General features: G+C 39.7%; 2 protein-coding genes across 2 annotated transcripts; both read right to left on the bottom strand.

Moving 5' to 3' along the window:
* Window positions 1-6,736: 6,736 nt before the first annotated feature.
* Window positions 6,737-8,158, bottom strand: LOC150016419 (uncharacterized). Its single transcript, XM_090268343.1, is given in 2 exon segments — window positions 6,737-7,413; window positions 7,483-8,158. Coding segments are annotated over 2 exon segments (1,353 nt in total).
* A 3,718-nt stretch (window positions 8,159-11,876) lies between these two features.
* Window positions 11,877-12,365, bottom strand: LOC150016418 (developmental pluripotency-associated protein 3-like). The gene has a single exon (XM_090271982.1). It carries the CDS (start codon window positions 12,351-12,353, stop codon window positions 11,877-11,879), a length of 477 nt encoding a protein of 158 aa, XP_090128108.1. The 5' UTR covers window positions 12,354-12,365.
* Between the last annotated feature and the right edge of the window lie 1,073 nt (window positions 12,366-13,438).

Here is a 13,438-nt window from a genome sequence, read left to right as displayed (position 1 = left end):
ATCTCATCAGAGCAAAACTTTTTCACCGAAATTAAAAATGAAAACAAGACTGCAAATAAAGTAAGTTTAGTTTTCTGTTGGTTCATTTATTAGTAAAGCAAGGAAAGCCGTTTACTGATGGTGAGTAAATCATACCATATTTAATTGCTGCAGCTGAAGAAATGTGTCCAGAAAAAAAAAAAAAAAACTTGTTTAAAGCTATAACCATTTAGTGTGAAAAGTTAAGGACATTGGGAGCAAAATCAATAAGCAATTTAAAAAGAAGTCAAATGATTTTGAGTGGTTTTCCTTAGCTCTTGGTGGGTCAACAGATGTTATGGATACTATTTAGTTGCTGAGTACTTGTGGAATCAATACTGAGTTTAAAATGACTAAAGAATTGTATATGTTCAATAAATTCAACCTAAAATTACAAGGCAAAACAGTGCTCGTCTGCAAAACGTATATAATATGGTAAATTTTGATGACAGCTAATGCTGTTTCAATCATAAGTCACATCAAGTTGCTTTATATGCAGATACATTTTCTGAGCTTGAATTGCAATTCTAGCAGTTTTTTGAAACTTAATACAAGTACAAGGAATTTCCATATTTCAAAGTTCATTTAACTGTGCAGTTTATGAGTTTTTACCTAATCTTCAATTTAAAATGATTAATCTGCAATGCAATGACATGCTACAAGTAAGCTATGAAGAGGAATCTAATAGTACTTTCTCTCTTCCTGGTTACTTAATCATTACTGAAAAAAGTTATAACATTTTCCTGACTTTCTACTCTATTATTTTCTTCTGATTCCTTTATGCTGGAATTGATCCTTTTATTCTTATGTTCACCATGGGAAAATGTTTAAACATATAAAATACTTTAATAGTCATGAGAACCACCCAGAAATCTTGCTAAAATGAAAATTCTTGATTCCTACAACCAGAGATTCTGATTTAGTAGGTGGCATCAGAAGTACAGTATTCCCTCATTTATCATGGGTATTACATTCTGACACCACCGCCCCCCCACGACAGGTGAAAATCCACGAAGTAGGAACCTTACATTTATTTTAGTATTTATATATATTTTAAAGCTTTATAAACCCTTTCCACACACTTATAAACCATTCCCAGTCCCTTATTAACCTTTTCCACTCCCTTATTAACCTTTTCCATACTTTTATAAACACTGCTTATGTTCTTAAACATATTCTGCACTCTTAAACCTACGTAACTTTAACAACATACATACACAGTACTGTAAAATTTTATATGGGTACTCACCAGTGAAATATACTACAACTTGAATGATGAAGATGATGAATTAGCTGTGCAGTACTGATGACAATGTCACCCTGGCTGGTTTGGCTCAGTGGATTGAGCGTCGGCCTGCGAGCTAAGTGTCGCTGGTTCGATCTTCCAGTCAGGGTACATCAGAGAAGGAAAACTCTGACTCCAAAAAACCTCCGCTGCCTTGCGGCATACCTCTTTAGGGGAAAGGCTAGGGGAGTAAACCCCGACAGAAAATCCGGAGCCGGAGTCCCTAAGGCGGTTTGACGTTGTAGTCAACACCGGCAACTCCTGCGGCGCACCTGAAGCCAAGCTGTATTGACTCCGTCTTTCCCTTGGACCCTTCAGCTGCGAAGAGAGGGGGGGTCTGCTGCATGGGCAACAGCAGACCCTCCATATCACCCTGCCCAGGCTCTGTAGCTTCAGCTTCACTGGAGAGGACACTCCAGCGTCATCGCAAGATGTCGATTCAACACGAGAGGAGACAGATACCGTGTCACTCCCGAGTCGGACTGCACAGCCATTCTCGGCGGTGCAGATAGACTCTTAAGAAGCTACACCATCGTCTCTCGAGACAGACGGCTGCCGACGACGACTGATGACAATGAAGGTGATGAAGATGAGATGAATGTACTGCACAGCAAAGAAGAACATTACAGCTCTTCTAAAGGCACCACTTCATCAGGCGCTTCTTCAGGTGGTACAGTAGTATCTTCAGCCTCGTCCATAACTTCTACTTCCGCTAAAGGCGTAGGCATAACCGACCCCTTTGTTTGAGTGATGAACATAGTTATGGGGAGTTGCTGGCACTGCTTCTTCTCCTGATTGAGAATGTTTTTGTAAACTGACATGGCACTGTCGATTGAATTTGCAAACTGCAACAAACAAACCATATGAGGGTCTCATCCTTCAGCCACTCATTGAAGTTCTTTGGCCATTCTGACTAAGGTTGCAAGACGATCAAGTGTTAGGCCAACCTCCTCCTCTTCTTCAACCCATTGTTCGTCTTGTCCTTCATCCTCTTCTGCACTTGCTGACTTAGTCAGCTCCTCCAGGTCTTCGTCCATCAACGGTTGAGAGTGCACATTGATCAGGGTATTTACGTCTTCAGTAGTCATGTCACTGGAGCCCTTTCCTCCCAGTATTTTTGCCAGCTTCACGGCCTTATCCACTGCAGAGTGATGGATTTCAACAGGAGAGAATCCCTTGTAATCATGGACCACTTCTGGCCACAGTTTTTTCCAGCTGGCATTCTAAGTCTCACTCTTCATCTCTTTTATGGCCTTTTGAATATTTTGGAGATGCGATGCAATTGTGTACTCATGCCAGTACGCCTTTAGCAAGAAGTCTTCACCTGAGTCCATAGCTTCAAGAGGTTTTGCAGGGCGTTTCAGGTATAGAGCACCTTAAAAGCATGAATAATGCCTTGATCCATTGGCTGAATGAGCCATATGGTGTTCGGCAGCAAGAAGTCTATCTGGACACCATCATTCGTCAGGTCCACAGCATGGCCTCCAGCATTGCCCATTATCAGAAGCACTTTGAAATCAAGGCCTTTCTCTGCCAGATAAACCTTAACCTCCGGGATAAAACATTGATGAAACCAATCAGTCGTGAGGAGTTTTGTGATCCAAGCCTTAGGGTTGTGCATCCAGTACACAGGCAACACATTCTTATTTTTGATTTTTAGGGCCCTTGGGTTCTTGGACTTATAAATAGGCCCTGACTTTATCATAAAGCCTGCAGCATTCCCACACATGATTAAAGTTACCCTATCTTTTTGGGCCTTGAAACCAGGGGCTTTTGCTTCTTCCTTCATAATGAAAGTGCGAGATGGCATCCGTTTCCAGAATAAGCCTGTTTCATCCATGTTGAAAACTTGTTCAGGCTTATAGCCTCCTTCCTCGATGATGTCTTTGAACATGTTGTTCACGTACTCCCCAGCTCTGGCTTTATCCACAGAGGCAGCCTTTCTATGCAGAGAAACGCTCTTGAGTCCAAAGCATTTCTGAAATTTGTCAAACCAGCCGTTGATGGCACTGAATGGGGTTGGTCTGTTTGGAAAAGCACTCGAAGGTCCTGCTTCAGCGTCTTCATCATCATCCTCTTCTTCATTCTCATCACCGTCGTGATCATCCCTTTTTGCTGCTAAATGATCATACAGTTGCTTGGTCTTTGTCCAGATGGTGTTTGTATCCAGTGAGATATTCTTTTTTCTGCAATCGTTTATCGACACAGCTAACGCAGACTCCATCTTCACAATGATCTTACTGCGGGAAGTAACCACCATCTTTGCTGTTTTGTTGAAAGTCACTGATGCCATAGACCTGATATTCTTCTCGTCCTTCTTTATATATTGAACCACAGACTCATTGATCCCATAATGGCGGCCAACAGATGCATAGCTTCTCCCTTCCTTCAACGTGTCAAGAAATTCCACCTTCTCTTTGATGGTAAGCATCTTCCTCTGGCACTTGGGCTCACTGCCAGAATCCTTAAAAGATGCAGAACATTTGGGTGGCATTGTAGGGTTTGCAATAAATTCAATCTTTAAGGAAAATTTCACAAAACACAACACCCCAGAGCAAAACTACGCACAGCGATCAGAGGTAGGAGTGAAGTGGACAAGGCGAGATGCTGAACGTAGGTGCACAGTGTGGGCTAGCAGACTGATGCTATGGTTACTGAGCCAATTAGCACCCAGGATACACAAGACAATGCTCTGGTCGGTCGCCTTCCATCAATCAGCCAATCATGTGCCATGTACAATCTCATGTAGGCAAATGAGCTTGAGTGTACATCTTCTTTTCAGTGTAATGTATGTGTTTGTCTGCAAAAAAAAAAAAAAAATACTGTAAACAGTGTGCAGTATTTTATTTCAATTTAGTGTTCTTTTAATGTTAGAATCATTTATTATATATTTTTTGAAAAATTTTAGGCAAAAATCATTAAAATCATAAATACTACGCATATAAATACGTATATAATACCACAAAGTCCCGTGACATAGCAAAAATCCGCGATAAATAATTATATGTAATATTTTTTAAAATTCCGCGATACAGTGAGGCCATAAGTGAACCGCGATATAGAGAGGGACTACTGTACTGGCATAGAACATAACACATTCCAATTTGTATTATAATTTTTATGTATAAGTATTACCTCCTTTGTAAACTTCTTGAGGTCAGGGACTATTAATTTCTGAGTCTTCCTTGTCACCTAATACTGAGTAGGCACTCCAGAGATATGTAACAATTATTGAAAGAGAAATTAAGGATTGTCATAACTTTATCTTGATAAATAGCATTGCCAGCCATAGAGCTGCATGAGGTGGGCTTACTTTTTTCATAACAATTGCTGATAATTATGCTTTGACCAGCACCTAAAAAATGAATAAAAATATCAACAATTATTCAAGAGCTGGGGAAGAGAGACTCTAAGAAAAATCACTAGAAGGGCTCTTTATTCCCAAACCTCTCTTTTCCCCTTGCTCCAATACACAAAGCTGGAGGGAAAGATAGAAAAAGAGTGATGAATTTAGTAGCTGAGTTAAAGAATGAAAAACAAAATAGAGAAAGGAGGAGGATGGAGAGAACCAAGATCATTATCTATTGCACTCTCCAAGCCAAGAAATTAATGCCCTATAATACCTGCTGACATAGAGAAGGATCAACTTGAGGTCTTATACATATCATAGCCCTAGAACATTTTTCACCTTTCCTTCTCTCGCCCATACACACAGATTCAGATTTGTTTTGTTCTCAAGCAGGGGTATACTATTCTTGCTGGGGATTATGTATTATAATTAGATACACCATCATTGTAGCATTATAACTGTGGTTCTCAAAGCACTAGAGTAACTATGGCACATTTTCAGAGTGTCAGTTTCATTCAAGGATTTGGAGAAAAACTGTTTAAAATTTTTGCCCCTTAAAAGGGTTTTGTGACACATGTGCAAATAAAATCAGCAAAATTCAGCTTTTTCATGTCAAACTTATATTTTTCTAGAATGCATATTAAAGAGTAGAAATTTTTTTTTTTTCAAAATGAAAACAAAAAGCACATTTATTGGTGATTGTTCATACAATGAAAATATGAGACCCTCACTTTCACGTAGTCACAAAATTATCTTCACTGCCATCAGTGGAAGATTGGTTCTGCTGCTTCTTAAAGATGTGCAACATTTCCTAAGTTTAAGTATATGGTCCTAACTATACTCCGTCCTAATGTCCCAAAACAGATTTTAGAAAATGAAATCTCAACTGTTTCAAAGGATCAAAAATAAAACTCCATCATAAGTCTCTGAGATTAATAAATTTACAGAAACAAAATACCTCCCATTCCTCCTCTCAGTTATTGACAATTATTTTCGACAGTTTTAAATGATAGCAAAATTAACTTTAAAAAAATCTAAAAAAATAAGTGATGGAGTCTGGCCAAGATGGAGACCTAGATAGACACGCTGCTTCTCTCTCCACAACTAAGAAGGAATATCCTTATTTTTTCCTTGTTTAACTCACTTGGCAAAACCAAAATTTTAATTCAGTAGTGAAAAAGGAATAGCATTGAAATGAAATAAAACCTTCACCCTTCCAAAATAATTTTAATAATCAAAGTGATCAGGGACAATTTAGAATTTCAGTTGAAACTAGTAATACTCTCAAAAAACACTATTATACTTTTCGAAGGCAGCAAGACTTTTTCCCTAATTTCTCCCTTTCCTTTTTCCTTTTTCTTTTTTTTTTTAATCTCTGCCCTGCGTCATTGTAAAAATTAGTTCAGATTCCCTGACAGTGGCTGACATAATTGCCAGGAGCTATGGCACAGATATAACAAATAGTGTACATGGGTTAAATCAGAGGGCAATCAATCCTCTTCCTCTGACCTACTTTGTCCACAAAACCACTCTAGTTTCTTCTATTAGAAACTCCATTCTGATCCCAGGGAAAACACTTAAAACTTTGTATATTCAGAACCATGAAAAAAGATCTAAGGCAAAATCACACTGAATTAATTTTCCCATGAAGGAAATAAAAACCAATATACCTCCATGATCTGAAACTCTTGGGTGACTTAAGAAATGTAACGTTTGGAGCTAACAAGATAAAAAACAAGGTAATCATAGAATGCTTCCAAGTGAAGTCATCTAAGTACCAAGTCAGATTTGCTGATTTGAAGCCCTATGTGACCAAGGTTGTTCTTTTCCTGTTTACCCAGTGAGGATTGTTGCTGGGCACAGGATTCATAAGGTCTAATGAGAACATACGATTCTAAAGTGTTCATTTGATACTTGGGAGTCAGTTCTGCTATGATCAGAAGGACTAAGTAAGGTTTCACATAAAGATTCAGGGCCTATTACCAATAAGGCTGACCACACACAGATGAGCTAGAGACACTCTAACCAGCATCACCGACATGTTGGAATATGGTGAGAAATTGACAGAAAAAGCATCCTGGAGCTTAAAAGGGCTTTGCAGGTGAGATCTGGTCATCATCTTCTGCAGTCAAGGGCGTAAAGCCTTGGATAGCCACTGAGTCTTAATGCAGCTTGTAAGGACTGTCCTCAAAGCAGACGTTCTCATTTGCTTGGTAGTGCGCAGCAGTTTCATTCTGCGAAGTTCCAGTCAGAAGCTCTATGGATGAAGGCTTGCTTATATGCAACACCTTTCTTCTCACACACAAATATTTTTTGGTGACCACGGCAGCCACAACAATGAGCGCTATGAGGGCCGCCGTGGCGAGTCCCATGTACAGGGCCTTGTTGCTGCTCGTCCGTGGATTTTGTTTCAGGCTCACGTGGTTTCTGCTGCTCTGCCCATGGCCATCTGAAGGCTGCATCACAGTGCTGTTCCCAGCTGTCGGGCAAGAGCTCGATGATGAGCCGGTCGTGTTTGTTTCCTGTGGTGTGATAGGCTGGGTTTCTGTTGCCTGCTTCGGAGAAGATGAAGTAGTTTCTGTCATAAGATCCTGCATGGGTGCTGTAGCTGTAGGAGCAGAGGTGAAGACCCTAGTTGATGGTGCACTGGTGACCTTGGGTGGAACTGTGTTAAGTTTTGGAGTTGGTGTTGGTTCTGAAGTTGTAGGAGCAGAGGTAGAGACCCCAGCTGATGTGGCAACACTGGTGACCGGAGGAGGAGCTGTCAGAAGGTCCGCTGTTTGTGCTGCAGTTGTAGGAGCAGAGGTGAAGATCCTAGGTGATGGGGCACTGGTGACCGGAGGAGCTGTCCTGAGTTTCTGCGTGGGTGCTGCAGTTGTAGGAGCAGGGGTAGAGACTCCAGGTGATGTTCCAACCTTGGTGACCGGAGGAGGAGCTGTGTTAAGTTTTGGTATTGGTGTGGGTGCTGGAGTTGTAGGAGCAGAGGTAGAGACCCTGGGTGATGCTGGAACACTGGTAATTTTGGGTGGAGCTATCTTGAGGTTCTGCGTGGGTGATGGCATTGTAGGAGCAGAGGTGAAGACTCTAGGTGTTGTTGGGGCACTGGTGTCCTTAGGTGGAGCTGGCTTTACATCCAATAATACGTTGATTTTCATGTCATTAAACCACCCTGTGTGCTCCACACGGCAGCAGTACGTGCCGCTATCAGACGGGGCTGCGTCCTCTATGGTTAGAGACACATTCCCTTTCGAAATCATTCCTTTTAGGTTATAACGCTTGTCCTTCTGAAAGGTGACTCGGTGTCCGTCCGTCCAGATGAGCTGATCTGAGCACTGAGATGAAGGACATGCCCCTCGGCCCCAGCACATGGTTGTGGTCTCACGAGCTGTTGAGTAGGTGCAGGGCAGCGTGACAGACTGACCCCCCACTCCGTTAACTCGGGCCTGAGAAACTACCGCGTCTGTCCAAAGTAGTATGAGGCCCATGAAGGCTACCCAAGGATGCATGATGGTATCAGCCTGTCTCAACATGGCTCCTTCTTTGTAGCTGTAGAGGACCTTCTGTTCAGCTAGTCTTCAGGTGGTTCTCAGCAATGGCTACGCTACAATTTAGATTTCATTCCGATGTCAAGAGTAGAAATTTTTTACGTGTAGAAATTATTGAAAACTCTTTTTTTCAGTGTAATTGGGAAACCCATTGATATTAACTCTGGAAGCTCTTTTCAGTGAATGCAAGATACTACATGAGGTAAAACCAAGTTTTGTGGATATCTGTAGCCCACATGGTTTGTGCTTTGACTAGAGTAGACAAACTAAAACATGTGACTTAGCAGTGAATCCAAGCAGGCTAAAATAACTATTGTACAATAGATATTTATATCTCTCACGGAATAGATTGTCACATCATAAATCATTGTTATTACTTGGATTGTACCCAAAGGCATTGGTTTCTACAAATCAATTTAATTTCCTGACATAATTGCCCTTAGTCAGATGTTTTGGTATACTGAAAAGATTTATGGATAAAATAATATATTTAGGATTTGGTGCAAAATATGAGGTGGGGCAGGAAAAGAGATGTGACAACAAAGGACAAAAATCTGGGTAGTCTAAGTTGTTCATCTTGATGATAAAGTCTCACTCAGTTGTCTTATTAAATAGCTTTTGGTTTGTTTGTCTGAACAATTTCTGAAAACAATTGCAAAGCAAAACTTTATTTTTTCCTGTACATCAATAAAATTACTATAATAAAAATATAGAGAATTAAATAAAAAGCATGAGGGCTGTGTCATTAGAAATTCTTGATTCATTTAAATGTAGTGAACATTACAGCTTTAGTAAAATAGGAAACACCATCAGTCACCCTTCTTCAATGTAAAAGAAATGTGAGATTTTCACAGATGCTCTTAAAGACGCTGACCAGATTATGACCAGATCATATGACACTGATAACTTGACCTGTAAACAGAATGATGCAACTATCATAATTTTCTATCTCAAGAACCTGAAAATATTACACGACAACTTTCTTTCTCATAGAAATCTAATAATATTTATTCAGAACTTACCTTTTTATAACTCACAGAGCCATTTTATTAGCATACATTTTTGAGGGTGTGGGTTCTAGAGGTACTGAGACTCTAAAATAGAGACGAGAAATTGCCTAATATGCAATATTAGAAGCTTACGTTTTCTCAGTGGATCAGTATCTGGTGCTCTGGCATTTCCCAAAGGCTTACAGAAGACATGTATAGAGCCACATCACACTTCTTGCAATGTCTCCAGTCATTAAGCGTGAATGTTAGCAATAGTCTACAATGTATGGATGAGTTAGTATAAGTGTCTCTGTCTACAAACAAGAAAGATAAATAGAATCTTGATATGGGCAGCCAAAAGTTAAAAAACACTCACTACTCTGCTCATGAAATAACCCTAGAAGTGGAAGTAACAAGTTATTTTGGTGTGGGAACCTACATTTGGAGAATTAGGTAGTCAATCATCAGGAAGGCCTCAAGTGAAATGAACAGCATGGATGACTTTTTATATATCATTGTGTAAAGTTCTTATGAGAAAAGTATTGAAAACTTTCTATACCCAGCAAAGCTTGGGGGACTCTGAGATGTGCTTATGGGACAACCTGAGGTTACTTAGTGAAAAAGACATATACTACTTACCATACCCCCAGAAAATGTTCCTTGCTACACTCTGAGTTTCTGTGGCTACTGTGCCCAAAGTAGTCTGCAAGCAAGATGGAAAAACAAACACAATAAAAATGTATTCTTCTTTCTACTTAAATGAATCCCCAGAACTATACACTGATACAATGTGGGTCACTTTACTGATCTGGGCAGTGATTTTACTTTAGCTTCCGTCAGTCCCCCTGGAATTTACTTTATATGGGATTCCATCCCATGTCCTCCCTAAGATTCCCCAGTGCAGAGATGGCTGCTTGAATAAGCTCCAGAAAATTGATTCATTGCTATTAACATACAGAGTTAACTTAATTTTCCACTTCAGCTGATCGCTCTGAGGTCATTTATAAACTTAACTGTCTCATCATAGAAACTTTAAAAAATCTAACCACGTAAGCTGAATTAGTTTTTTCTAAATTAATATATTTACCTCCTATTATAATGAAAACCAAACCGCTTTATTTTCTCAACACCTATGAGAATAAATTATGAGTCTGCAGCAAGCATTCTAGAGAGTGAAGGAAAGTCATGGAGCTAACTATTCCTCTAAATGAGATATCTGAATCAGAAAAACCTGTTTCCTGTTATATTTCAATTCAAAATTGGCATTTAATTAAAATCAGTTTATAGGCCTTCCCAAAAATATCACTGATGCTCCCAAAGCCAGATAAGGAAATGGAAAGGAGACAATGGTCAAGTCTCTAGGATGATGAACAGAGTCTGAATTCACCACAATTTCCCCCTACGAATCTTTCTTCAGACTCTCTTCCCTGCCTCTTAAAACTCCACTCAGCCCTTCTAAGACACAGAAAGTCTCCAAGTGCATTACTTTTCACCTAATTCTTGTTAATGCTCCTTCTACGAGTAAAGATAGTTGAAGGTGACTGAGGTAACTGTTGATTATGGCACAGTACAGAATTACTCAACCTCTAGGTTACAAATGAAAACACTGAAAAACACCTCAGGAAGAAAAACAACTGCAAATTTACGCTGATTTTGCTACTGCTCTGTAGGGGACTGAATTAACAGCAATTTTTAACCTAATGCCAAATGTGAGACAGTTTAAACCAAACCTGTCAAACCAAGCCAAGTACAAGCCCCATCCTAGCCTGGATCAGTGACATCCACCAGAACTCATACCCGTGGGGAGAAAGAACAATTTAATTGATGTTCTTTAATGAATTCGATTTATCCACCATCCCCTTCTACAAAACCTTTCTCTCCACACCTCCTACACCTGAGAAAATGGCAACCCATCCACCCAGCCATTTGCTCAATCCAGAAAGGCTAATGCTCTGACCTCCTAGGTCCAGACAATGACCAAGTCCTGTTAATTTAACCTTCAATACAGGGTGGGGCAAAAGTAGGTTTATAGTTGTGAGTATATGAAACTGTTTATTCTTGTATTATTACTTATTCTTGTATTATTAATTATTATTTTCCATACAACTATAAACCTACTTTTGCCTTACCCTGTATATATTTAAAAAAAATTTTTTTTATTTTATTTTTTTTATTTTTAAAAGGTTTCAAATTTTAATAAGATACTGAAAATTGAAATAGCACGTGAAAAAATTTGTTATAATTCAAATTTTTGAAAACCAGAGAATCTAGTTAATAAACCCAGGACTAATCATGCTCACCAAACCACCCAATGTTTTTTTTTACATTCTTTCTGCACAAGTTACTTGCTTCAAATTCTTGATGTTCAGTTTCATATTACCAACCAGGTTTCTACAATACAACAATAACACTCAAGACCTATTAGGACTTCTTTGGGTCAAATAAAAAAAGGAACTGAAGTCATTCAAATGCAGGCTATGTAGATTCCCTATAAGTCACTAGCATCAATGCAGATAAGAAAAAGATGCAAAAAAAAAAAAAAAAAAAAAAAAGACATCACAGAACTGCTATCATAGGTAATCAAAATATTGGTCTACAGTCTATCCTAGAATAGTCACTTTCCCAAGCTGCTACATAATGGCCTTAACATTACCAGCAATAAACAAAAGGTACAAGAATAAGGTTTATGGCTAAATTGACTCCATGTCATAATTATTCTCCATGTCAATGGTATCAGAAGGATCTCCATGATATAGGCAGTAACGACAGCCACATCTAAATTTTCTGGATCTTGATTCAATCTCAAGTTTCCTCTCTTGTGGGTCTTTTTGAAGCAGAGACAGGGTGCGGTACCTAATAACTTGCAGCATCCTTCGCATCCTTTCTTTCCGAGCAGTCGCCAATGTCCTCACTCCACGTCTCCTCTGGTAGAGCATGCCTTGACTCAGCCCCAGGCCCAGCCCCTGTAAGGGTTTTTCTCCGCCCTGCTGTTGGGGTGAATGTTCTGGTAGAAGGGAAGGGAGTTTGGTACTAGGGTTGAGTGTCAAGTTACCAAGGTTCTTTGCTAGTAGTTCTGAGACAGCTTGAGTGTCAGCCGAATATTCTTCACGGGGCATCTGAAGAGACTCGGGGGTCCAGGTTGGGTTAAGCTTCTTTGGGGAGTCCATTGGATGTCTAGCCACAGCCTGAAACGCCTAGATTCTCCAAAGGGTTCAGTAGAAGGCGATACTCAAACCTCTCGAATTGCTACAAAGTAGCTCAGAAAGAACCCTATAGCCCAGAAACCGCTAGAAAATCCCGAACTCCAACCAAATGTGAAAGAAAGAGCAAATCTCAAAAAAAATTTTTTATTGATTGATTTTAGAGGAAGGGGAAAGACAGAGAGAGAGAGAGAAAACCCTTGGTTGTTCCAGTTATTTATGCATTCATTGGTTGTTTTTTGTATATGCCCTGAGAGGAGACACGACCTTGGTGAACATGGTGCATGAGGACGACACTAACCAAATGAGTAGTACCCGGCCACAGCTTCACCCTGTGTATCTTAAATTCACCTACTTCTTTATCCCCTACCATCACCCTAATCCATCTCATCAGTTTCTCCCACCTGGACATCTGCAATAGCTTCCTAATTGGTTTGCTTACTTGCACCTTGAATTCTATCAAATTCCTTAGATATATTTCATTTAACTTGTTTATTGGATATTTCTCCCCCCAGAATGTAAACTTCATAAAGACAAAGACCATGTCTGATTTTCTTTTTCTTAACTGGGGTGTTCCTGTTGCCTCACACAGTATCTGGCATATAATAGGCCTCAACAAAATTTGTTGTGAGAATAAATGGTTTGTAGAATTCTTGCATGACAGAAGTCATGTGCATGACAGAAGTCATGTCCATGACAGACAATTAGAGCTCTGGTTTATTCTCTTAAGTCTTTTTTCTCCCTCGGAGCCACAGAAGCCAGTTCCTCAATGAGAAATGAGTCTTTTTCCTTCCTTCAGGCTAATTGTTGTATGGTGATCTTTTAGCAGGGCCTCTTAAGAAAACATCAGAGTGCTTGGATAAAGCATGACTAGATGGAATGTATCCAAACTGACTCTACTCCTTTTTAATGCTTTGGAAAGATATGAAGAAATTTTATGGAAGCTCTGTCTCTGTTTGTCTGTCTCTCTCAGAAATAGAGCCTTTGAGACATTACTGCCATCTGGTGGTAATAATCCTAATCCGCAGGCAACCAAAACTCCCTCTGTGGAT

Source organism: Furipterus horrens, unplaced genomic scaffold (genome assembly GCF_987537825.1).
Source record: "Furipterus horrens unplaced genomic scaffold, mFurHor1.1.pri manual_scaffold_3, whole genome shotgun sequence".
Taxonomy (NCBI): Eukaryota; Metazoa; Chordata; class Mammalia; order Chiroptera; family Furipteridae; genus Furipterus; species Furipterus horrens.
Note: the sequence above shows the minus strand (reverse complement) of the source record. Positions and strands in the feature narration are given on the sequence as shown.

Bases quoted from the DNA above. Each gene is read 5' to 3' on its own strand.
- LOC150016418 (XM_090271982.1), bottom strand. From the start codon at position 12,353: ATGGACTCCCCAAAGAAGCTTAACCCAACCTGGACCCCCGAGTCTCTT.